The sequence below is a fragment of the Mustela nivalis genome (assembly GCF_964662115.1).
Source record: "Mustela nivalis genome assembly, chromosome: 9".
Taxonomy (NCBI): Eukaryota; Metazoa; Chordata; class Mammalia; order Carnivora; family Mustelidae; genus Mustela; species Mustela nivalis.
Window position 1 is genome coordinate 100323029 of NC_139028.1, and position 26411 is coordinate 100349439.

The window sequence follows — 26411 nt, forward strand, 5'->3', positions numbered from 1 at the left end:
CAGCTCTCTCTACCTGAATCCTTTCTCTGACCTTCCCCTTCCCCTCATGAACCAGAGAGTCTTTCCCAAGACATCCAGATGTGAATAGAACCAGCCTGTCTCTCCTCGGAGCCTTTTGGGCACGTGGGCAGTCAGCCAGGTACACAGACAACACGTACGAATTACGTGCTGAGGCAGTGTTAGAAACAGCTCTGCAGGGGCACAGAGGGGCCAACGGCTGACCTCGGGTGCAGGGAGGGGTGGGGGCCTGGACTTAGGGAAGAGCTTCCGGGGAGTGTTGCCGTTTGGGGGAAGCCTTAGGGAACTAACAGGAGATCTCCTGGTGCCTGTGGCTGGGGGGCGGGTGCAGGCGCTCTAAACAGATGGCACGTCCAGGCATGGGGCCAAGTGAAAGGCCGCAGAGGGTCTGGGGACAGTGAGTGGTCCAGGAGGGCTGAGCCACAGTTCTGTTTGAGGGAGGTCAGGGACAGGGCCCCTGCCCAGCCACCCACGCTTAGGCCTAGCCCTCACCTGGACCCTGGGAGGCTGGGGTGCTCGGGCCACGGGGCGGACAGCACCGCGTGCACATAGTGTTTCCCTCTCTGCTTCAGTTCCTGCCTGGCGACTCGACAGCGACTGGGGACGTCACCCTGACCGCGAGCCCGAAGAGGCGACCGGTGTCTTCTTTAAGTGTCTTCCTTAAAATCAAATGCCCACCCCAGGCCAACCTAAAACTCAGTTGGGTCTACGCGGACCGCACTCACCCCCGGTAGCAAATCCGAGCTATGGCTCCAAGAAAGCCACACTTAAAAAGCCGAGAAGAGAGGGTGGGAAGGGCCTTCACGGTAGCCGCGCAGCTGGTGCCCAGAGGGGGAGGACTTTCTCTGCGAGATGATCGTTGTCCTTGATGCCACTGTGCCGCGTCGGCGTACAGAGTCGACCCATGGAGTCCTCCCCGACGCTGGTGAACTGGTCAGGGACAGGCTTGTTGCCCGCTCCGACGTTAGAGCTGACCCCCCCTCTCCACACCGTCGTCCCTCAGAGGCCAACAGCCTCTTCTGTGAGTCACCTTCACGTCGGAAAGCAGGGAAGCCCTTATTCTTCAGCAGAACCTGGGTCCTCCGTGTTTCATAATGTGCTTCTAGAGCTTTGCTTTAAAAAAAAAAAAAAAAAATCTGCCTACATCTCCTGCAAGTTCCCTCAGCCACTAAGGAGTAGAGAGCCAGGAGTGGGACCTGCCTCTCCTGGAAGCCTGTCCTGTGCTCTGGGCCAAGCAGCCAGTCTCCCCAGTCCTGGACCACCACATCCCAACTCTCTCTGCTTTCAGAATGGCCCCTGGACATACAGAGTGGTGCTCAGGAACCAAGGGGCCGGGCTGGGCCGCTGTGAGGACCCCGGCGCATGGGCAGTGCTCCGCACACCCAAGCCACGACTTTGAGTGGCACGGGGTGGGGGGTTGGCCCTTTCTGCTGCCTGAGAAGCAGACTCGGGTCCCTGCCCCCCACCCAACGTCCTCCCCCCCCGCCAGCTTGCCTGCTGTGTAGGCAGGTCCACTGAGACGAAGGGGGGCTGTCCCCGACCCTTGCAGGCCAAGCGCCCCCTCTCTGTGCAGGAGCCCTGGCCACCTGTTGTTAATCTAGCCCTGGTAATCCATTCTGTACTGTGTCAGCAGTTCAAAAGGGCACTGTTAGTATTTTTTGCCGACTTCAATTAATGTGAGATTTCAGAGGCCCCTCTGATCACATTTCATCTGTCACAAGTCAGGAACAAAACAGACAGGTCCCAGTTGAGAGGAGGAAGGAGAAGGAGTTTATTGCAAACACCGACCGAACACACAGTGTGGGCTGTGCCCAGCGAAGGGTGCACCAGAACGCCCAGCGCTTGCCACCCGAGCCTTTCGGCCCCAAGCCTAGGCCCTAGTCCCTTTCTCGTCAATATTCCTCCCCTCCCCCAAGAAGATGTAAGTGCAATAACTTACTTTAAAAGGCAAGAAATGATTCTTTTAATAGTTTGCTATAATGTCGTTACATGGTGCTATAAGGCAGTAAAACTTTATGGAACTGACCTCATTTTTTTTAAACATTTTTTTTTTCTGAATTTTTAATGTATCTTTAATATATATATATTTTTTAATATTCCACCCCAGGCCATTAAGCTAAAGGAAAAGTTGCGTTTATACAGGGTTAAAATATCTTACAATGAGAACAGTCAGTGTTGGCCGAGGTTCCTGTTCCTTGGAGCGCTCAGCTCTCTTTTCCACCACTGCACATCCAAACAGATCATCAGGCATTGAACACTGTCCCTCAAAATCAGTAGTATAAAGGCCTAGCTCTATGTGTGTGAGTGAAGGGGAGGAGGGGAGGGTGGGGCTAGGTCATGCTCGCCTGGCCAGAAGACTGTTCCTCCCTGCGGCCGCCTCGGCGAAGGGGAGCGGGGTTGTTGTGACTTTGGAAGTAGGGCTCTCGTGGTCTTCTCATTTTTCTCTTGATGCTTATCCTGGGGGCCAGCCTGGCAACCATCATCCCCCAGCTAGTCTTGTTTGCCTTTGGCCCTGACAGGGCCATCAAGCAGACCAGAGGCCCCGGAGTGTCCTACTTGACGGTGTCCCCCAACCCGGCCCCGAGAGAGAACGGCTGCCTGAGCGAGACACACGGTAGCTTTCGTGGACAAGCTCCTCTTGGCTACCCCACCGAAAACAGGGCGGGCGGGGGGCCCTGGAGCGGGGCCCCATGTGGCCATTGCCTCTGGGGACCCACCTCGGGACGGCTGTACCCCCTCCCCCTGCAGAGTCTTTGAACCCACCCTGCCACCTTGCTTGCCCGAGCTGGAGGCGCGGTAGCCAGAACCGAGAATCAAGTATAGTTGAAAGGATTCAAGAAAGGTTACGAAGTCCGTGTCCCGCCAGTGCCATCTAGGATGCGGGCACAAGCCTCGTCGTGTGCCCCCAGAGCCCGCTTCTCTCGCACCTTCCGGGAGCCAAGAGGGCCGCTGAGGACGCTAGCAGCACCTTCGTGTCAAGCCCCGGCTGCCTGGGCCTGTTCCCAGGGGGGCCCGGACGTCCCCTCAGCATCGAGGAGGCCGCCTCGGGTTCGCATCTCTGGCTCTGTGAGGCCCGGAGCCAAAGGGAAGCCTCACCCCTGCAGCTTATGTGCTTCGCGGTGGCCCCCAGAACCGGCTGGCGCTCCTCTGTGCCCGCCTGCCTGAGCCCTCACGCCTGAGGAAGCCAGCCAGCCAGCCCCCGAGGGTTCCCCCCAAGCTCGCGGGGGCCGCCGCAGGGCCCCCTCCTGCTCTGGGAGGTCTGGGCCTCGCCGCCTACTGGGAAGGCAGCAGAGGGAAGGCTGAGGAGAGGGAGGACGGCCAGCAGGGAGCGGAGAGGCTGCCGGAGGCCGCGCCACCCCCTGCGGGCTAAGGCCACGCGTGTGCCCTGCTCACCCAGTCACCCTCCCCTTGGCCCTCCCCCACCGCGGCCACGACCTTCTCTTCACCATTGGGAAGGGACCACACTAAGTAGAGGGTCTTTATGTCCCTCCCAGCTCCAGGTCCTATGATTCTCGGAGCGTTGGGCCGGCCCTGGGGGCCTGGGGCAGGGAGCTACCTGTGGGGAGGTGAACAGGCACATTTCACACGGACATTTTAATCATAAATACTTGGCTGTGTGGGTGGGAAGGGCAGCCAGAACCACAGGGCTTCCCTCTATTAGAGACTTTTTCTTCTTGAGCTTTTTGTTGAAATTTGTCTGACTTTGGTCTAGCCCAGCCAGAAAGCAGTCAGATAGAAGGCTTGAGCACCAGGGGTCCCTTCCAGAAGACTCTGCCTAGAGCCCCCTCCCCTCCTCCTCTGGGGATCTCTCAGTGCTCCATCCCTCTGTGTGGATCCCCTCCTGGGTGAGAACCATGGTATGACGAGGGTTCCTCCCTTGTCCTTGCCAGCCACCGGAGCCCTTAAGGGAAAGACAGGGAATGATTCCCAGCCTTAAGTGTTTCTCCCTTTCCCTCCCTAGATTTGGGGAGCCTGAATTATTTCAGTGAACCTCAGAACTGGAAAAGGCTCCCTAAGAGTCATGCCAATATCCTCAGCTATATGGATCATTTAAAACCAACATTTAACTTCACGTCCAAGATCGCTTCTAGAAGATCAGTGTTAGAGCTATGGTTCACAAAGAGGTCTGACTCTTAACAAGGGAGGCCAAAACCAGATCCTTCCCCAGGCCTGTTTCCACGGCAGATGGGAGCACAAGGCAGAGGTGGGGACCATGATTCCTTTTAAGCCTCGAGCAGCTCGAGGGCAAAGGATCTCACCCTCCACCCAAGCCAAGAGGCTGTCCTGTGTACAGGCCCCCAACTCTGCTGGACTTAACCCTCCACCCGGACAGGATCAAGGTAGAAGGTAGGAAAGGCGAGCACTTGTCCCCAGGGGCTGCTCACTGGAGGGGCATCTTGGGCTCTAAAGGGTGGCCCCAGAGGACAGGGACTGGGTACCACAAGCTTAGGTGACAGCTGAATCTGGTACCAAAACTCGAGCTGCTCGTCTCCAGTCAGGCAGGTGTGGAGTTCCTCCCCAGAAGGAAGCACCTTCCCGCAGGGAGGGACACGGCTTCTGGATGGCATCCTGCCCCCCACATCCGGGACAGAGCAAGTGACCCAGAGGAGAGGCGCCCACCAGCCCTTCTAGAGGCTGGTGAGAGGGAGGGGCTGAGATTTCGGATTCCCTAGGGATGAAGTCCAAGAGCAGGCCCTCTCTGCCTTCGCCTGGTAGAACATGGGGTCCCCACCCACTGTGGGGGATTCTGGGCAGGTAGGGTGCCGCTCCAGGGATGGCTGACAGGGGACAGGCAGCCTGAGGCAGTGTGGGGACCGAGAGGCCGAGCGTGAGCACACATCCGTTAGCTAATTCCGCACGCTGCTCTCGACCCCTTCTGCCAACATGACTCCAGGCCCTACTCTGTGTTCCGAGGTGTAAGTCCTTCCACACCAGGACACTGCTCAGCAGCCCTGGCAAGCGACCAGAATGGGTGGGGGGAGGGGCAGGCGTCTCCAGGTCCTCCAGGAGGGGCCTGGCTGGCTAGAAAACAAAGCTGCCCAGACCTGCCCTCTGGAACAGTCGTCCTGCGGGTTGTGGGGCGTCGGGCGGTCAGGAGAGCATATGTGAGTGCCTGAGCCCCTGCCCCTTCCTGGACACCTCCCTGCAGCTCTTCCTCTCTCTAGAAGCTTTTCTCCTTCCAGCACCGTGGGTACTGTGGGTGGTCTGGGTCCTCCCCTCGCAGTGTTCACCGAGATCCAGAGCCTGCCCCCTCGGGGACTGTCCACGTTCCCAGACGCCAGCACTGCTGGATGCCAGCAGGATTCTTCAGCTCCTCTCCTGTTCTGTCCAGCCCTCCAGGTGGGTCCAGCACAGGGGACGGCCAGGGTGGGTGGAGGTGAGGCGGGTGACTTGGGCCCAGGGGGTCAGGGCTTTAAGAGGAGAAACGGGGGCAGGCGCGGCAGGAGGGCGACTCTGCAGGACCCTGAAGAGCAGGACTCCGGACTTCAGACAAACTCACTGGCCCGGTAGCCAGGGGACCACACGGCTGAGGGAAGGACGGACGTGTTTGCTCGGTCTGGATGGGAACCTAGCCTTGACTCAACCCTCAAATCGGGCAGGGCAGGGGAGCAGGGGTGGGAAGAAAGGGTCTTCAGCTTATAATGGAGGCAAAGCTGCAAAACTTGGGCACCTGGCTTCCTCCACTACCTCCGGCCAGGAGCAGGGGCTCCACCTCGGGGCCCAGGCAGGTGGGACCTGCTGCCCCCTCCCTCCCAGCGGTCCACAGGGCCTCACACTCGGGGTGGCTGAAAGTGCTGAGGGCCAGGCCCCTGGCCCAGGCCAGGTTCCCAAGAGGACAGTCGAATGGGAGGCTGGGGGCCCAGGAAGCGTGGGCGTGGCCAGTGCCCCAAGGCGGGGGAGGGCATGGGGACAGGCCGAGAGGTGCCCTGTCATGTGGCCCAGGAGATGGCCGCACTGTGCTCCTTGGCCTTCATGCGCAGGGCCGCGATGCTCGAGGTCTTGCGGTCCGGCTCCCCGTTGAGCTCGTAGCCGTTGAGGCCCGGGCTGAGGCCCGCCGCTCCGAACAGGCCTCCCATGTGTGTCTGGCCCACGTGGCTGCCAGCCCCAGAGACGCTCAGGAAGTCGGTGACACCGCTGGCCCCGGAGCCGGGGGGGTGGGTGTGAGGGGACATGCAGGCAGGTACCGGGTCACAGGGGACCACACAGGCTGGCACCGGTGAGGCAGCCCCATTGTTGCCGATCCAGGACGGGTTCTGAATCTGGGGAGAGGGAAGGGAGAGCTGTCACAGGCAGGCTGGCGTTCGGGGCAGGCGTGGGCGTGGCGGGCACATGGTGGGGGAGGGGCGCTGCCGCGTACCCCCCCCCCCCCCCGACGACCTCGCCCTGCTCACAAGCCCATCGTTATGATGAAATCGTGCTTGGGTGTTCACCCGGGAGCCTCTCAAAACCTTGATGGCCATCCGGACCTGGAAGGGCTCGGGTTCTGTGCTTTGTTTGGCTCCTCTGCTCCCCGCAGACAGAAGTGGTTTTCGGGACTGCCTTTAGGGCACGGCCAAGCCGCTGAGGGCAGCTCCCGCCTCAGCCAGCTGACTTCCAAATTTGAGATGCAGTGGCCGGCTTCGTCTCTCCCTCCATGGCCCCTGGAGGTCAGCGACTGTCCCCCTCTCCTGTGATTCCTCACCAGGCCTGGGGCATCCCAGGTACCTGAGAAACGGGAGCCGACCTGAACTCAGAGGGCTCTGGTGTTGGGAACGTGGGCTCCGGGCTGGCAGGCTGTGGCATGGCGGGGGCAGAGCTGGGCGGCGGAGCCTCCTCTCCCCGGTGTCCAGACCAGTGGCTGAGCTTCCAAGTGCTGTGTCCTCGAGGCTCCAGAACTTACTTAGGAAGAAAAGGGGCTGCCTCAGGACGTGGTGAGTGTCCGTGCGTGAACGGATAGAGCCAGGCCAGATGCCACAGGCCAGGGTGTGTGTGTATGTGTGTGTGTGTGTATGTGCACGTGTGTGTGTGTGTGTGTGAGAGAGAGAGGTGCTCAGGCAGCACGCGGGGGTGGACTGGAGGCAGATCTGGGCTGCAGGGGCTGGGGACAGGCTGAGTGGGACCAGAGGAGACAAGCCCTCTCAGCGCTGTGCGTGGGTTACAGGGGACCCTCAAGCGGCTTCTGCTGGCCTGCTCTCCTCCCTGCCCATGTTTGTAGTCTACTCAGGGAAGGCGCTCGAAAGCGGAATGAAGGGGGAGCTCGGCCCCCAAGTCTCATGGGGCATTGTCATGGCAACAAGAACCACTGGCCCATTGGCCCGACCACATTGCTCCCGGCTGGAGCGATGGGCAATCAGGGGCCTTTCCCTTCCCCTCCGTCAAGAGGTGTGTGATATGTGGTGCTGCAGGTGGGAGGGAAGAGCCCGCCCTGTCTTGGACCTCTTGCCCCGGCCCCTCACCCCTGCCTCCGCTCCAGCAGGGAGCTCAGGCAGTGGAAATCCAGACCCAGGAGTCAAGCCAGGGGCCCATTCTCCCAGGACAGAGAGCAGGAGAGATGCAAGTGTGCAGCAGGAGCTGAGGGCGAGAGGCGTGTGTGCATGTGTGTGTGTGTGTGTGGCACCTCACATTCCTCAGCCTCACCCCAGGCCTGCCCCCTGCCCCCTGCCACATGAATCCTGGCAGGGGGAGGGGCAGAGCTGGTGGGGGGCGGGGAGGGGCGTCCAGAGGCTGGGTGGGGGACAGCAGGGCTCCGGGACAGTGGGTCTTAAAGGAAACAGGAAGGTCTGCGCCACCACCAATTCACTGCTGGGTGGGGCCGGGCTCGGGCTCAAGGTAGAGGCCTTGCTGCCACCGTCACCAAGAGGCCTGAGGGAGGCAACAGTCCCCTCTGCCAGGCAGGCTGTGGGCTGTGCCGAGTGCATCCGGCCGGGAAGACATCTCTGCAGATGCCCCAGGGTCGGCCACTGCTCACACTCCTTCTCACCCCTGCACTGCCCTGGAGACTTCGCTGCCACTAGAGCGGAGACAAGCTGATAGCAGGGGACAGAGGGGAGGACGGGGTGCGACACAGCCGCTGGGAGAGCTGAGGGCGCACAGCGCCCTTTATCCAGCTGTTTAATCCCCGAAGCACTTCTGTGTTGTCTAATTTTGGCCTTTCCACAACCTCACGAAAGAGCTAGGTGGGTACTTCCGTCGTGTCCATTTTTCAGAAGAAACTGAGGCTTAGAGCTCGTGGCTTGTCTGAAGTGAGAAAGGTCTGGAGCCAGAGGACAGCCCCGCTCAGGGCTCAGACCTCCATGTTCACCAGGAGCGTCCCCCACTGCCCTGGAGGCCTTGGTCGGCACCTTGACTTGCTTCCAAAGCCCGCAGCAAAAGGGGCAAATGCGGCAGAGGAGAAACCCACCCTCTCCGTCCGGGCCTGCCCATCCCTAAACGCCCAGCCAAGCCCGAGTCAGCACGTGAGGCAGGCAGGAACGGCCCAAGCCTCCCACATTCTGGGGTGACCAGGCCCGCGCCTGCGCCTGGCTTGATGAGTCCCATCTGAGATGCCCACTCCCGGAGCCCGGGGCTGGCACTTACCTGGGCATAGTTCTCCGCCCGGGTGAGGAGGGGCAGCTCGTAGGCAGCGGAGAAGTGGGTTCGAACCTGCTGCATCTGTCCGAAACGCTCCCTCTTCCTCCATTTGGCCCTCCGGTTCTGGAACCAGACCTACGGGACAGAGCGATTGTTCTGGAGCTCAGGCAGTACCCATCATTCCCTGGAGCCCCGCACCTGTCTTAGAGCCAGGTCTGGGCCGTGAAGCTGCAGGGAAGGATCTGCTTCAGCCTTCTGCCTCAAAGCTCACCATCTAGAATAATCAGTGCTCAGAGTCGGGAAGGCAAGCTTAGCCCCAACTACCCACAGTGTGATCTTGAGTCAGACTCTATCATTCCGAGCTGCAGGTGTCACACCCACGCATCATGCCACTGGTCCTCCTCGGGGTCATCTAACCAACCCCACCCCAGCATGGCCTGACCTGCCTCAGGACACGGACTCCTGAGGGGAACCTGACCAAAGGTGTGACAGCTCCTCTAGAAAATCTTTCTCTAGACGCTCATACACATATACACAGACACACACACAGTCTGGCCATAATTTTCCACCAGCTCCGTGGTTCCTTGGGGCCTGTCTGGTGGCCCAGAACCCGCATTCCTACCTAGCTAAAGCCTCTCTGCTGCCTTCATGTTGGAAAGTGTCCCCACTCAGGCCCCCTGTGCTGAAGTTCCTGTGGAGAACAGGGGTTCAGCTGGGCAGCAGAGGCCATCAGGGATGGCTTCGTGGAGGAGAGGCCTGGAGCTGTGTCCTAGTGTAGACACAGCAGGGCAGGCTCAGGAGACCCCAGGAGGCCATGCTGCCCAGCTAGCAGGCGGCGGGAGAGAGAGACCTGTGGACGCAGAGGTCAGACTGTAGAGGGCCTTGATGCCCAGCCAAGCGGTTGGCTCTTGGTGTGGTCCCTAAAGGTGGCCACTGCGAGGTCTCATGCAGAGGGTGTCCTGACTCCGAGGAGGGGTGAAAACCTACCTGTCCCTGAGCGGGGACTGGTGGGGTGTTGGCTGGGGTGGGGCCTTTGTGGGGAGGGTGGTCTCTGATGGGTGGAGGTGGCGCCGTTGGGCCCTTCACAGCAACACTTCCGACAGGCTGAGAGCTTTCCCAGGCTTCATGGGCAAGAGCTAGGCTGGGGGCCTACTTGCCCTGCCCCGAGACTTGGGATCTGAGGCAGGACAGGTGGGAAAGGGTGTGAGGAGGGGAGGGATCAGCTTCCAGACCCCAGATGGCTTCAGGTTGAGTCAAAGGCAGGCCTCGGAGATGCCCAGAGGGAGGTTTCTGTCAGTGGGACAGGATGTGTCCCTGCCAGCAGCCTCAGGCACAAGTGGGCACACCCCAACGGCCCCCCACAGGCAGCCTGCTGGCAGCCTTGCTGAGGGCACAAAGGACGTCCTCAGAGGAGAGAGAAGGAGCCGGGCCGGAGGCAGGAGGGCTCCCTCACGGCAGCCCAGAGCCTGCTCAGCCCTTCCTGGCTTCTAGCGTAGCTGTGCCACCAAGCGCCCATTCCCACGCAGGCATTGTCACTGGCCTCAGTTTTTGCATCTGGAAAATGGGGCCAATATCTGTACTAATGTCCTCACAGTGGTGGCGCCTCACAGAACAGCAGGTGAGAGCTGAGAAATGCTGTCAGAGAGTTCTTGGCTCTTGCTTATTTATAGCTCCTGACCTTTCTTGCTGTCTTTTGCTAAAAGGAAAAGAAGCTGGGGTGTGCATGACTCATGTGAGTGTGGGGAGGGTGAAGGCAGGGAGTGAGTGTGGGGTTGCACCTCAGGTTTCCCTCTCTGGTTCCAAGGATGCATGTGTGTGTGCACAAGTGTCTCACACACACACACACACACACACACACACACGGGCTGGTATTGCTTTGAGGGCCATCCTGCCTCCCTGTCTTGAGGCTGGTGTAGGAGACGCATCAGCCCCTGCTCCAGAGCCTCCTGGGCCCCTTGGTCTCCGGGGGCTCCTGGGGTCCAGGCCCAGGCCTCCCGCTGAGAGCCAAGGGCAGATCGGGTCTCCTCTCTGCGCCGCTGAAACGGGATCCCCCTTTATCAGTGGCCTGGAATGGGGGGCGGGGGCCAGGATGAGAGAATGAATCAGAGGAGCTTGTTTTCATTTCATGTTTAATTTCCTGCAGGCTTAGCTCCGTCTTTCCGCTCCTTCCTCAGCCTCCCAGGGTTTGCTGGGGGGGACGCCAGGGGGAGGGGAGAAGCCCACTGGAGGCATCAAGATATATGGCTCCATTCTTTCTTAGGGGCTGGGGGGGAAAAGGTGAGGAAAAGTGTCCGTGGCCGCCACTGGGGTGGGGGGTGTTGCCGGGAGTGGCAGGTGGAGGTGTGCCAGTGGAGGTATCTGGCAGGCTCTGGACAGGCTGTGGGGGGTGGGGAGTGGGCACTGCACGGGGAGGGGGGCAGCCGGTCCCAGAAGTGGGAGGAGGAGCAGAGTGGGGAGAGATGGAATGTGGGGGCTGGAGCTGAGCATGGGGGAGTGGCAGCGGGGGGTGCTGGGTTATCTGGGAAGACAGCTGAGGAGCCGGGAAGCACCGGCAGAGATGGTGCTGTCATTGGGATGGGAGTGGAGGAGGGCCAGGCCCAGGGATGTACGGGAGGGTTAAAGACCCAAAGACTTCGGGAGGTGGGAGGCAAGGCTGAGGGGCCGCTGAAACACCCAAGCACCCCCGCCTTGCCTGCAGCCCTGGACCTGTTCCTGTACAGGGCTGAGACTCTTCTGCTGAGCAAGCCCCGGGGCTCTACAGCCTCAAGCCTCAAGGCCCCCAGCTTGGGTGGCGGCCGGGCATCCTCAGGACCCCTCTGAGCTCACGGTGGAGGGCCTGGAGATGAGGCGCGGCCATCCTTCCAGCTCCGGCTCCTGGAGCCTGGTGCTCGGAGAGCTCTTCACAGATGCTCTGTGCCTCCGGGCTCTGCGGCCCCAGCCTGTCTCCACAGGATAGCCCCAGGGCAGAGAGGGGACCACGAGGTCCAGCCTTCCAGTCTGCATGTCGCGCCCCAGGACCACCCCGCTCCTGGCCCACCCTGGCCTGGGCCTGCTCAGCACAGGCTTCTCCCCAAGGAACCAACCGTCTTGGCGGGGGCCTCAGTAACCGCAGCCCATCTGGGGCCAGGGCGGGGTGGCCCAGGGCGGGGAGGCCTCTGTCTTATTGTCTTCAGACACCAGCTGCGGAGATCGGAATCCCAGACAGCAGAGAGAGGCCCCTGCAGCCCCTGGAGCAGGGCCAAACCCCGAGCTTCTTCCCAGGAAAGGTCCATCTTGGAGCCGCCCACCCCCCTCCCTGTCCCCAGCGCCACTCTACGCCAGGCACCTGGCTTCCCACCAGCTGAGTAAAGGCCCTGAACAGACCCAGCAGCGGCAGGCGGGGGGTTCTACCGCCACTCCCCCCAAACCTCAGGGCACTGCCAGGCTCAAGCCAGAGGTCTGACGCACATGGAAGTCCCACCCACCCTGCTGCCTTTATACAAAGAAAAGTCTCAGAACAATATGGCCCATGTCCTGGCAGAGCCAACTGAAGTAAAAGAAACATGGGCTGGAGCTCAGGAGTCCTGGATTCTAGTCTCAGCCCTGCCACTGAGTCACTGTTCTGGAGTCACCTGACCACAGGTGATCATGTCCCACCTGTGGGCCTCTTCCTACTTATTATAAAACCAGAAGACCAGATCGATGATCCTTTCCAGCACTAATGTTCTATATTCCTATCTCCTCCCCTTAGATGAGAAGATATGCAACACATCAACATTTCCCTTTCTGCCTTGGCTGCCAGGAAGCTCAGGGTTGAAATTTGTGCTCAGTGGCAGCCGTGATTCTTAGCCTCAATGTCTGACCTAATTACCTGCCTATTTCATGACACTGTTCTTGGTTTTAGGTGACATTAATAAATCTGGTTTGAAAGTAGGCATAAAAGGGTATGTGTGCACACGCAGAGGGAACACTCGGCTTTGGCCGTGTGATGGCACCTGAAAAATGTTCTCTATGGCCCAGTGTCATTTCCATGTTTGTCCTAGAAGAGCCGTCCTTCTTTTGTTACTAAGTAAATTCAACTCTCAGGTGCTCCCATCCTCTTGTAAGGAACACGTGCGCATGCGCACGCACAAACACAAACACACACACACACACAGTGCAAAGAGTGGACCAGTCAAACCCATACCAACACGGTGCCCACAGAAACATCCCATAACTGGCCTCCCCCTTCTCCACCAGCTCCTTCAGTTCCTCCCAATCCACGGGCTGGGCCGAGGCCAGGTTCTGGAGTTTCTGTCCAGACTCCAAGGCCCGTGAGGTCTCATGGCAGTCTATCCTGATGCAAATAAGAGAGTTGGTGTGTGACACTTCTGGAATGACAGGACAGCCTCAGATGCCCTGCCTTCCTTCCCCAACCATTCGCCAGGCGCTGGATAGGAACAAGACGGGCAGCCAGACCCCGGGAACTTGTGGCCAAACGACCCGACTCTTCAGTCTGGGTATCCGCAGTTTCTGGATGGCTGCATAGTTATGGTGACGGCTGGTCCTTTCTCACATGATCCATTCTGAATGAAATCATTTCTGGACAATGTCACAGATGCTCAGCCTTGTTACGCAGAGCATGGCTGGGACTGAGGAACCTTTTACCCATGCCCTGGGAATGCTCTGCTGAAGGTTCCTTAGTGAAGAGAGGCAGCAGGGGGCGCCCTTGGGGCCTGCAGATAACAGAAGGCTCTGTCTTGCCCTGAGCCCACTTCTGCACTGAGCCGAGCCTGGCTGAGCTGCTACTTTAAAACAAAACAAAAAAAATACGGGGCGCCTGGGTGGCTCAGTGGATTAAAGCCTCTGCCTTCAGCTCAGGTCATGATCCCAGGGTTCTGGGATCGAGCCCTGCGAGCCCTGTGTCGGGCTCTCTGCTCCGCAGGGAGCCTGCCTCCTCCCTTCTCTCTCTCTGAGCGTGACATTTATTTGTGTGAAGCTGAAGCCTGAGCTTTAGTGCATGGATTTTGTCTCCTGTGCTTTGGGTACTCAGAGGTCTTTGCTTCCTCTCTGCTTCTTTTCCTGCTCTAACTTCATGTGAGGAGGGAGGACACAACTCTCTGGACAAAGGAGGTCCACCAGTCTACAAATACTTATTTTTTGCCCTCGCTGCTCTAAGTTCAGCCTTCTCTAATTGGTAGGAATACAGTGATGAACAATCAGACGGTACCTGTTCTCAAGGAACTCACATTATAGTGACAGGAGACAAACATAAAGTAATTTAAGCTGGTCATAAATTCTATAAAGAAGAAAAAAAAAAAAAAACAGGACAATGTGGTTGAAGGTGACCCGATTTGGTTGTCTTATGTTATGTTGATTTGGGATGAGTTGGGTTGTTTTGAATGTGTTGGTCTGGGTTGTGTTGGGTTGGGTTCTGTTGGGTTGTGCTGAACCATGTCAGGTAGAGTTGACTGTGGTATTTGGGTTTTGTTGGGTTGAGTTGGCTGTGTTGATTTGGGTTATGTTGTGTTGGGTTGGGTCTTGTTGCATTGTGTTAAGCTGTGCTGTTTAGGTTGTGTTGGGCTGTGTTGGTCTGGGTTGTGTTGCATTGGGTTGGCTTCTATTGGGTCGTGTTGGATTGGCTGTGTTCGTTTGGGTTATGTTGGGTTGGGTTGGGTTGGGTGTTTTGGTGGCTGGATGGTGTTAGGGGGCTACTGCTTTAGCTACTGTGGTCAGGAAGACTTCACAAAGGAGGTATATTGATTTGGGAGTCAAAAGATGGAGGAGGAGGCAGCCGTCCTGGGCAGAGAGAAAAGCCTGGTTGCTCTCTGTTTCTGCCTGTTGGACGGCTATAGATGTTTTAGGTTTATCCTCTTTTCTTCCTAAGAGATAGGCCTTCAAAGGCAGAGACCAGTCATTTTCTCCTTTTTGAAATGGCCTGGACCACACAGAGCCCAGAAATACAGCTAACAGTCTCCTGTACCTGCTCCTGCCAGAGCAAGAAGGCTGATATTCAGATGGAAAACAGTAGCCTTGCCCTGTGTGGAGCAGGGGTGTAAGGGGTAGGCTGTCCTTGGATTGGGGTAAAGAAAGCTCTGGTGTGGTTGAGGGACAGTCGCATGGTCCCAGCTTTGGCCACCAGCCAGGGTACAAAGCCCTGCTTTCCCAATCTCTCCCCAGGAGCCCTCACTGACCTGCACGCGGGCCTCGGTGAGGTCTGTCCTCATGGCCAGCTGTTCCCGGGCATACACGTCGGGGTAGTGGGTCTTCTGGAAGACCTTCTCCAGTTCCTCCAGCTGGTAGCTAGTGAAGGTCGTTCGGTTCCTCCGCTTCTTGCCCTTGTTGCTCTCAGAATCGGCCTTCTCCAGTGGGCTGGGGAGGTCGGTACTGGCCCGGTCCTGGGGCCCCTTCACTCCAGCCTCCTTCACACTGAGGTAGCTGCTGTCCATCCCCACGGTGTCAGAGTCGGGTGGCAACTCTGGCTCACCCAGGGAGCTCTCTTTGGCTGAAGGGGAAGACACAAGGTCAGAAACCAATGACTGAACCAAGTAAGAGAGGAGGGAGGGACAGGGAGAGCCCTCCCCTGCCATTCTCGGGTCGGCATCACACTGGATGCGAGGGTGGGAGTTCCTGGTTCTAATCCTGACTTGCCATTAACATGCTGTGTGACCTTGGGCAAGTCTGTTTCCCTCTCTGAGCCACTTTGCCATCATCTCAGAATGGACCTTTTTTAGCATCAACATTATATGACTCTGGAACAGCCAATCTGATCTCTTGGACCTTTAATCCCTGCTCCCACTGACTCTGGGCTCTTCCTTCTAGAAGGACCCCCTTTGCCAGAACTTCTGCTTTGGACCTGGGGAATGCTGACCCAGTGCCTCAGATCTCCAGGGGAAGGGAGAGCTAATTCAGCAGCCATGTCTGGCCCAACAGAGAAGGGCAGGGGCAGGGAGGAGGCCGGTATCGTGATAGACAGGAATGCCCTTCCTATCCAGGCCCGGTCCTGTCTGGGCTCAGTAGAAGTTGCGGAGAAGAATCCCCAGCCCGAAGAATCCAGCATGAGGGGTCATGCGCTTGTCCTTCACTGGTTTCACCTACTGTCCAGGCAGGGTCCTGCCTGCTTGAAGCTAGTGACGCATTTACTAGGGAAGCTGGGCGGGCACCTGCATCCCCAGGATGCTGACGTGTATGCCCCACTAGAGTCACACTAAGCTCAGACCTGGGCCCCCAGCCACCCCATCTGCCAGGATGGGGCTCTACTGGGTGATTCGTAGATGCCCAGAGCTGGGCAGGACCAGTAGCTCTATGGAGGTCAGGGAAGAGGTGGTGGAGGCCAGCTGGTGGGGAGTGGGGAAGGGAGTAACTTGTCCACGTCCAAATGGCCCAGTTAGCACCCTGGGCAGACACGCTTGCCTCAGAGTGAAGGTTAGAGTGTGGACTCCGGAGCCTATGGAGCGTACGACTCCTACATGGACCTCGCTCCAGCTGTGAACTTGGGACAGTTCACTTAACCTCTGTGCCTCAGTTACCCCCTCTGTAAAATAGGGATGAAGATACTTGTAGGCTCTTCCTGCTGGGGCACTATAGGATTAAGGAGGCCAACAGGCAAAGCCCTTAGCACAGCGCTGGCTACGTGGGTTTCTGTCCCTATCGGTGTATCCCCAGTTCCAGTATGGACTTCCGATCTGCAGAGGACTCTGGCCCCGGAGAAGTCTTCCCAGCAGGGGGGCCCTGCCCAGAGCATCTGGGTGCACGAACAGGGTGCACGAACAGTGGGTGCTGGCCTGATGTCCGGAGGCCGGTGGGAGCCCTTCTCGGCTGCACCGCCCATCCCGGCCCGTGTGGTGAGGATCTCACGCCAACTCTGATTACAGTAAGGCCTCCAGGGAGCACTGGAGAAGGCTTGCACACGCACAAGCTCTGACGGTCGCACGCACGCGTGTTTGGTGTGAGCGCCTCTTCTGGGAGCAGGTCCACGTGGTGGGCATGGAGTGTCAGGACGATGCTGCTGGCTCAGGTCTCCCGACTCCGTCCGCAGCCTGGGGGCTGAGGCTGTAGGCTGGCTCTCCCCCAGCTTCCCCTGTGCCCTTCCCCTAATGCTGGGAAGGGGTGAGGGACAGCTGCCTGTCAGCCCCATCCCTCTCTCCAAGGCCCCGATGAAGGGGGTGGAGGTGAGTGCTTGGAGCCGACCCGCCCGCAGCATCGGGAGGCCATGCGAAGGGGCCCTTGGCGCGCTGATGCCACAGGGAGGGCGGCAGCCCCCAGGCATCACGCAGGACACCCACGTGAGCCCGGGCACACGCAGACCGCCACTGCTGCGGTGACAACATTATGCAAACTGCAGCTGGCAGCCGGGCCAAGAGCTTTCAGCGAAGATATTTATCTTGCTGGCAGACAAACAAGTTTTATGTTTTGGGTTTTTTTTTTTAAGAGAAGAAATCCCACCCAGCCTCACCAAAAATAAACATCTCTGTTATGCAATTTCCTGGAGGCCAGACTGGGGGGCAACCCCTGCCCCTCCTGCCCCCGCACCGATCTCCAGGCCCCATCCCATGACCCCACGGACCTTTCGAGTGTCCTCTGGCATCCGGCCTGGGGTTGGGACCACCCTGCACAGCAACAGGGAATGGGCTGCATGGGGAGCTCTGTGCTAGAGAGACTGAGGGTTGTAGGGACCAGTCCAAGCTCTGAGTTTTAACTGGGGGTAAACTCACACCAGAGAGAGCAGGCAATGTGTGCCTCTAGCCGCCCCCCCCGCCCCCCCCCGTCCTCTCCTCCTACCCTGTGGGCTTGGGGCCTCTTCCCAGGGAGAGAGCGGTAGGGGCAGAGGAAGGCAGGGGCCTCACATAATCAAGGAGTCCTGCTTTGCTCCTCCGGGGTGTGCGAGGACCAGCCTCTGAGGACGACGAGGGAAACCCCTCAGTGTTGACCCCGTTCTAGGCTTAGCCGGTTGGGGGGGCAGCAGAATGTCCAGTCTTCTAGGGTGAGAAGTAAGAATCCAGGTTCTCAACCCTCCAGACACCGACTGAGACCGAGCAAGTCAGGGATAATTGGAGAGACAGCACGGGCTGTGCAAAGACCACCAGACCGAGCTAGGAGGTCTGCTCTTGGGCCCGGCTCTACCATGATCTGCCTGTGACCTCAGATGACTCTTCTCACATCCCAGAGTCTCATCGGCAGCTGGAGCTGCCGTGCCCCATCTGGAGTGTGGCACACCCGAGGCAGGGGTGTGCCACAGCCTCGGCCTAGCGGAGTGTCCCTCCTGCCTTTGTCACCCCTGGGGGCCTTTCCTTAGGATCTGGAATGGCAAGAAGAGGGGAGCAGAATGGGGGCCAGTCTGGGTCCAGGCAAATGTTGGCCAATAGGAAAGCCTTAGAGATGGAAGGAATTCTGGCAAACTGATGCTTCCAGGTCCTCAAGGAAGAGGGAAGAGAGCCTTCCCATCTCAGTCTTCACTGTTGATCATTTTGCTTTAAATTGGGAGGCTGGGCCTCTAATTTAGATGACAAAGAACAATGCCCCAAGGTCCCATGGCTCACCCCCAAGAATCCCAGACTTGGGGCGGGAGGGGGAGGTCTATGTCAAACTCCTTCTACCCTGCAGCTTCTCCAGCAAGTGGGGCCACACGGGCTGTGGGGACAGAGAGCTCACTGCCATCAGGACACCTGCCATTCATCCTCAGCTCCGGCCTACGTCTGTCTCCTAGAGGTTTGGCTCACTGGTCTTGGCTCTGGCTCTCCCGGGTCTTCCCCGAGATGGGCGCCACACCTCCCAGAGCCTTCTGTCCTCCTGTCTAAACAGCCGGGGTTCCCACTGCTGGCCCCAAGTTTAACAAGATTGACACGGGGGGCTGCTAGGGACGGGTTGCATGATGGTTTTGGGGCCTGGGCAAAGCCAGCAGTTTGCTCTCCAACCGAACAATCCTGAGGAGCTGGGTGGAGAATCAGGTGGGTGGCCCAGGGCCAGGAGTGCTGGGTTAGGATCCCGCTTGCCCTGCAGTGCCCTCCTCAAGAAGACAGCCGTTGGAACCAGAGGAGCCCACCACTTGGGCTGAAATACTCTTCACCAAAGGTTCCCACTGACTTCCTTGGTCTCCCTCACCTGCACCTCTAGTCACCTGCCTGGAATGGCTTCCTTTCCAGCTGACCTGCAAGATCCCATCAAGTATCAGCTCCTCCAGGAAGTCCTCCCAGACTGCGACAACCCTACAGACCCCTTTGGCCTCTGCTCAGCCTCTCCCATCACTGCCCGTGTTTCTGAACAGTATGTAATCAAGCCCCAAGTGTCCATTCCTTCCTCTAGCACATCAGTTCCCGGACAGTTGGAACCTCATGTCACGGACCTGGGCTTCGCCCAGGACGGGGTAGATGGCAGATGTGCTGTGAGAAGTTGCTGGAGAGTAAGTGGACAATTTCTAATGAGCAAACACCGCTGAGTCTGTGCAGCTACCTTTGTGTGCCTACCGTGTGCCGGCCGTGGCAAGCCACCAGCAGAAGGTGCTTGTTGAACCCATGAGTGGACCAGTTCATCCTGCTACATGAGGAGGAGACAGGTGGGTAGGACACGGGAGAAAGGGGCTTGCATTTGCGAGTGCCTCCGTGAGCAGCTGGCATCAGGAGACACAAGAGGAGACGAGACGGTGGACCAACACGGCCGGCGGAGCATGTGCCCATGTGCGGCCGGCGGGAAACACGGAGCATCAGGGCAGCAGACGCAGAAGCAAAGGGATGGGATTTAAGGAAGGGGCTCTAGAACATAAACGTCCAGGGAACCCAGTCTGAGATCTGCTGGGGGCCAGCTCCGTACCCGCCATGATGCCATGGTGGGGAGAAGGCCACCGGGAGACCCTCTGTCGCCCCGCTTCTGGGCCAGCCCTCTTCAGGGACCAGAGCACTGGGCTGCACGAGGCTGAGCAAGAGCAGAGCCCCCTGGGCCAGACCACCCGCCTGCAGCTCTGGCTGCCCCACCACCACTTCCAATGGGACTCTGGACTGGCGCCATGTGGATGCCCCACCCACAGTGTGGAGGGGGCTCTGTCCCTGTCTCAGGGGCCCAGGGCAAGGTCATCCTGATCTGCTGCTTCCCAGTGGAATGTCTTGAGGTGGCTATAAACCGCAGATGACCCAGAGGAATCAAGCAATGTGTGTACGTAAAACACCCAGGGTGACCAGTGGCTGCCCCTCCAAAGGTCTGCCTGCGACGGCGGCCATGATGGTCGGCTCGCCCTTCAGACGACCCTAGGTCAATGTCTCCACCAACCACTTCTGATGAAGTAGCAGCATTTAGCTTGAAGATATATTGCACATCAGGAGCCACAGAAGGGCCTCCAACCTCTGCCTGAACTCCGAGAAATACAAGAGATGGAAAACCTGTCTTTTTTCCATTCCCCTTTTTTTGCTGTCCTGCTTCAACCCAATGACGTCACTCTAACCTAGTCTAAACTTTTTTTTTTTTTTTTTTATACGAAAGCCCTGGAGAGATTTCCGAGGGTGACTGTGATTTTTTTTTTCATGGCTGTGATTTCAAGAGGATGCACTTCTGAAGCGAGGAGGGTGCGGGAGGGCTCTGTGGGCTCATTCTTCCCCTGTGCACAGACGCACGCCCGCAGGCACAGGGCACAAGCCTGCAGCTGTGAATGGGTGTGCGGAACATGTGTGTGGTTGCCTGCGGACAGTCTGAGTGCAGGCCCACGAGCAGGGTGTGTGCGGCTGAGTCTGGAGATTTGTGCAAGCGAGGGTGACTTTACAGATACACATAGGTGAGTACGGATGCGGGAAGTGTGTGTGTGTGTGTGTGTGTGTGTATTAGTTGTGCACAGGCCAGTGCATGTGGTGTATATGTCTAAGGGGTCTGAGTAATTGTATCCTCCATGGTTTTGATTACATCTATTTTCCCTCCAAACATCTGCTTTGTGGGGGACACGCCGCTCTCTCTGTTCCCGGGTGAGTCGGCCTCACACACCCCTGTGGCAGAGCACACAGGGCCGATGTAATCTCCTTAAACAAAACAGGCCAGCGTGAGGCCCTTTCATGCTATTTAAAGGGCACTGACTAAAAACCCCCCGCTGCTGTCCAAACAGTCCTGTGGGGGCAGGGCAAAGGTGAAAGGTGAGCCATTGATCACGTCCTGGACCCACCTCCTCTGCCCTGGCGCTCCCGGGGCTCCCAGCTCCATGCAGAGCTCAGCCTGGATGTCCCTGGTTTAGGTGCAGGCCCACTCGCTAACGCCAAAGGGGTAGCAGGAACTGGGGGTACATTTCAGCGGTCTCACCTGATGATGGCAGACCGGGTCCCCACCCTCGGGGACCTGCCGATCTGCAGGGGAGAGCCAGAGGTGGAAGCTTGGGTGCTCGGGGTGGCTCCCACCGGTGACATGGGCACCCCTGCTCACCCACACCAGCTCTGAACACGCCTCTTGAAACAGAATGTCGGAGGCGCTGTCACAGAGCCCGGGAGACTAACGAGACCCGCGGACCACGTGTGGTGTGTTGGATGGGCTCCTGGAGCAGTGAAAGGACAGCAGGGACACAACTAGTGACCTCTGAATAAAGGACGGGGCTTAGTTAACAGTAGTATGAAAGGAGAAAAAAAAAGAAGTGGGCAAAATATGTAAATAGACACCTCACCCCAAAGGACCTACAGGCGACAAAAAAGCATGAAAACACGCTGGACAGATTATCCAGTCCCGAAATGCAAAGTATGAGCCCCGTGAGACAGCCCCACGCACCGACTGCCACGGAAGTAAAACCCCGGGCGGCACCAGGTGATGACGAGGACACGGAGCCACGGAAAGTCTCCCACGTCGTTGGTTGGGAAAACAGAGAAGCAGTTCTATAATTAAACCCACACTCCCCACGTGACCCAGCGATGCTGCTGCGAGGCGTTGGCCCGGAAGATGTGAAGACTGATGTTCACCGAACCTGCCTGCAAATGCTTAGAGCGGCTTTGGTCAGAATCACTCCACACTGGAAACAACCCAAAGGTCCTCGAACAGGTGAATGCATAAGCAAACTGGAACCACCACATGAGGGGCTAGAGACTCAGAGATAAAAAGAATGAGCTATTACACAGTCAGTGGCAGGAATAACTCTCAAAAGCAGCATTAAGGTCTGTAAAAGAGGCCAGACTCAAAATTTACATATGTATGACTCTGCTTATTTATCCCAGGACATCCGGGGAAAGACAGCAGCAGGAGGATGGAGAGCAGATCACTGGTTGCCAGGGGCTGGGGAAGGGGGAGGGCTGGTGTGTGAGTACGTGAATCTGCATGGGGATGTGTTGAGATTCATAAAACCATACACCACCCCCTGATTTTAATTTTGCGGCACATTATTTGAAAAAGGAAAGACACGTAAACTATAGAGAAAATATAAAACTGTGTTTTCATATGTTACAGAAAAACTAACTAATAAAAAGTTTGTATGTCTTCACCCAGAAATTCCACTTCCAGGAATGTAGCCTAAAGGAATCTTTATGGCTGGGCATGAAGAATTTGCTAGAGAGAAAGTTCATCATGGCATCTTTATACAGAAAAACCAAAAATAACCAAAATATCCAGTAATAGGAGACTGGCTAAATAAAGGATTCTATTTCCATAAATAGAAGATCCTTCCTGATATTCCATATTCTGCAAACTGTTTCTTGGCTTTGCACACACATTATTATGTATTTATTGGAGATTTTTTCCCTTTTGTTTATTACCTCTCTCTGCTTTCCATAAAACAGAGAGTATATCTGAATATATTTGCTTTGTGTACCCCTGTCTAACGTCAACTATCATGGCTGGCATGCAGTAGGTATTCAATAAACACTTGATGAACAAATGAATGAAACTAATATAAAAGAACAGTGTTTTAGCACCTGGAAGGATGTTCGGGGTGTCGTAAATAAATCTCATCTTTAAAAAAAATGCAGAAGGGGTGGAATATCTGTCCTTAGAAAATTCTAGAACTTTCTAGAGGTGGGAATATAGGTATATGGGTTGATTTTTGTTCCTTTTTTTTTTTTCCTGGTCCGAATTACTTTTCTATTTGTCTTACCATGAAAAAGAATTGCTTTTATCATTATATAAAATACTATTTGAAACCAAGGATTAGAATCCCAAAAGATGACTGAACTCTGCTGTGAAGTTTTGGGGGGTGGGAGATGAGCACCAGTAGGGGTGCAGTGGAGAAAGGATAGGGATGCTTCAGAGAAAGGCCCTTTTATGGGGGGGATTGGCTGCTGTCCTCACAAACTGGGCCCCCTAGGACTTTGCATTCTCTTGGGCTCTGGAGACTTCCAGATTATAGGCTTATGTTCACCTCCTAAAGGTTTTCTCTGCCTTCAGGCCTCAAATACAACCAGACACACACATCCGATTGTACTGCAACCTACTCTAAAGGCTTTCACTGGTTCCCCAGAGCTCTCACTGGGATCGCAGGTAAACTACAGGGTGCTCAGTCAAGTTAAAATTTCAGAGAAACAACGACTAATTTTTAGTATAAGTACGTCCTCGAGATTGCATGGAAAATACTGACAGTAAAAATTACTCATTGTTTATTTGAAAATTCAAATTTCATTGAGCATTCTGAGTTCATAGTTAGGTTTTTGTTTTGTTTTGTCTTGTTTTCCCCTAAATCTGCCAACCCTACCGATCAGGCTTACTGTGACATTCATGATTGCCCAGGCGGGTCTGACCCCTGCCTGCTTCGTAGACTCATATTTTCTCCCACTCTCTGCCTCTCTCTCCTAGTCCCTTCTAGTCCCACGGACCAGTCCTTTCATTCCCCCAGAGCGTCACACGAATATAACAATTATCCAAGTTCCCACGTGGAAAAATGTTAAAAATCAATCAGCGAAGTGAAGATACGCCAAGAGACGGAAACGATACCACACACACACATAGTAAGCACCCCCATGCAGACACGTTTCGTCGCACACATATTTTTTAAACCTAACACTCTCTCCAGGACATCTTTCCACGCTGTTCTCGATTCTTCCATCACACCGTTTGAATTGGCTGCATGCGATTCCTCCACAGGGACAAACTCGGTCTAGCCAGTCCCCTACTGCTGGGCACCCGGGTTTCTGACTGTGTCAAGGATAACAGGCCCGCGATGAACATCCTCATCGTTAAATCCTTCCTCCATCATGGTGATTACATTAGAAGGAGCTCCAAGAACGACTGGATCAGATCGTGTTCACATTTGAAGGTCTCCGATCAACAGGGCCAAACTGCCTTCCAGAGCCATGAGTCTCCCCTTGGCTACCCATGTGCCACCCGCTTCAGGATGAGGGGTGTCCTGGCACATTAAGCATCTCTGCCAGTGGGATAAATGAAAGTGAGATCTTGGTTGAATTTATATTTTTATTACCGGCAAAGTTGAATCTTTCACCTGTTACATTCTTTCTTCTATGGATTGCTTTTAGTGGACTCCCAAGGTTCAGGGTCAGGATGACCCCTTCTCTTTCCCTGACCCCAGGGCTGGGCTTAGCTCTTAAATACTGAGTTCTTTGCTTTCAAGTGCGTGTGTCGGGTCCTGTCCTCCGCTTGAGTGTGAGAGGTTCAGAGCAGCACATCCCTGATGCATCGCTGGGGCTCGAGGTGGAACTGCCTCCTTCTGCTTTTGGGAGCTCTGTATGTCCTGCTGGGGGTGACCCAAGGCACCTGCAGGACAGGGACCGAGCCACAGGGCTGGGCTCCAGATCCAGGAGGGACTGGGTCCCTTGGTGCACACTGTTGTATGGGTGGGGTGGCTGAGGCAGGGAGGTGGGAGAGTGGGCTCAGGAACCCACCTAGCCATGGGGCAGGGCGTAAAGGACCACAGCCAACCTTGCTGCCTCTATGGTCCTGCACAGAACTCTTGGCTTCTCTGTGTTCTCATTTCAACAAGTATTACTTGGCTCCCTGCCAGGGATGGGGGAAGGGGCTATGGAGGGGCACAGTCCCTGTGGGAAGCCACAGCTGAGGAGGAGTCACCAGGCCCTGGGATGCGCACAAAGCTCAACCACAAGTCGAGCTCCCTGGTCCCCTGCTTCCTTGAAGGTTCTAGAGCCCCACTCCTTGCCGCCAGGCTCAAGGCTGCAGTTGCTCGTCTTGCCACCAGGAGGCACTGCAGTCCCAGTGAAGTTCCTCAGGGTGGACGGTGGGCCCCAGGGCCCCAGGCCTTGAGGAGGTTTCTAGAAGTCTGCTTGAAGACCAAGGCCCGACCTGGGAGGGTTTGCCAGACAAACAGCTATCCAGCCCTACTGTGCGTCTGCCACTGTCCTAGCTCCCCAAGGGACACAGAGATGAATGACAAGGGTCTCCGTCCTCTCCCCACAGAGTTCATTCCCCCACCGGTTCTGGGGCTTTTCACATTCTTGACTGATTTTGACCCCCTCAAAATTCCCATGTGGTGGCTCTCTTGAGAATCCTCACCCCACAGATGGGTAAACTGAGGCTCGGAGAGCAAGGACTCGTTGAATGTCACCAGCAACCGAGGACAATTTATTCCCCCAAGTTGTCCTTTGTGGAGACCCTGGGGAATCCTGGGTCCTCCAGCTGCTTGCAAAGGAGCCATACAGCCGCCCCCCCCCCCCGGCCCCAGCACCCCCGGTGGTGTCTTCTATGGCCCTGGCAGATCTCTGTGGGATCCTCTAAGTTGGGGGGGTTCAGCAGAGGCAGGGGCTGAGGCCCCTCTATCTTCACTTTACCCACACACAGAAGCCCTCCCTGTTCTTCCCACAGGGGCTGGGTTGGGGAGTGGTCTTCTTCTGGCCCAGAGGATTGGGGGGGCACTTCCCAGGACCGAGGAAGGAACTGTCACTAAAAGCCAGTGACAGGGCCTTGGGCTTGAACCCAAGCCTAGGACGCTCATCGCTCATCACACTGTGGCAGTGTGAAATGCGCTGGGACACTGAGTCCAGCAAGAGGAAATGGTAGGAGGCAGAGCTCAGGTTCAAACCCCCAGCCTGGGGCATTTTCTCTGCGTGGCTGGGATGGGGCAGCTAGGAGACAGGATCAAGACAAAGGAGCAAGACCCAGAGTCCCAGAAAGCCACTTCCCTCAGCTGCTTCTACAGGGGTCCCGGCGTCTCCCACCTTCAGCACCGACCCTGAGAGAACTCTCTCGAACAACTGGGCCCTCCCATGGGGATCCATGCCTTTTCTCGGGACCTTGATTTTGGGGTCTCCTCCATCCCCCAGCTTGCCCCTCATTAATTCTCGCCTCAGCACTAAGTCTTGTTTTGTGTTCATTCTCGGCTAAATACCGAAGGATTCAGAGGAACGTGGTATGCGTGTGCAGCTCCCTCTTGATCAGTGCCAAGGACACAACACGTATGTGTATGTTTATAAATCAGCACACGTGCGTACACCCCGAGAGCCTGCAAGAGAGATTGACAAGAACACAGATGCAGCAAAATGTCAACATTTGGGGACTCGGCACAATGGGGATCTGGGGGTTCCTTGTCCTCTGCTTGTAACTTTTCTCTACGTCGGAAACTATGCCCAAATTAAAAAAAAAAAAAAAAAAACAACTTTAAAAAAGAAGTATGTGGATAGTGCTGTATTGTATATTTGACAGTTGTTAAGAGAGTAGATCTCAGAAGTTCTCATCCCAAGAAAAAAAAACTTATGGTAACTATGGGAGGTGACAGACAGTAGCAAGGCTTACTGTGGTGATCGTTTCTGAATATACCCAACTATCAAACCATTATGTTGTATACCCGGAACTGATATCATGTTGTATGTTAATTATACCCCCATTTAAAATGTTTTTACATAAATTTAAAAAAAGATTATGGTTACAAGGAAAAAAAGTTATGTGGGCATGAATAGGAAGAAATCACTTTACGCAGGAATCCCCCCCACTCTGTAGGCGGCGCCAGTAGTGACATGCACAGGGTGTGCGTGGAAGCGTCA

General features: G+C 56.5%; 1 protein-coding gene and 1 long non-coding RNA gene across 2 annotated transcripts in view; one reads left to right on the forward strand and one right to left on the reverse strand.

Annotated features, from left to right (window-relative positions):
• Positions 1-1765: 1765 nt before the first annotated feature.
• ALX4 (ALX homeobox 4) overlaps positions 1766-26411 on the reverse strand; it is a 43551-nt gene continuing 18905 nt past the window's right edge. The window contains exons 2-4 of the mRNA XM_082684041.1: positions 14721-15031; positions 8575-8703; positions 1766-6278 (exon numbers count right to left, since the gene is read on the reverse strand). Coding sequence (XP_082540167.1) covers positions 5949-6278; positions 8575-8703; positions 14721-15031 — 770 coding nt within the window. The 3' untranslated portion in view covers positions 1766-5948. The remainder of the gene's footprint in view (positions 6279-8574; positions 8704-14720; positions 15032-26411) is intronic.
• LOC309841174 lies at positions 5096-26082 on the forward strand. Its single transcript, XR_014299004.1, has 2 exons — positions 5096-5358; positions 23548-26082. It is a non-coding gene; the product is annotated as an uncharacterized lncRNA (long non-coding RNA).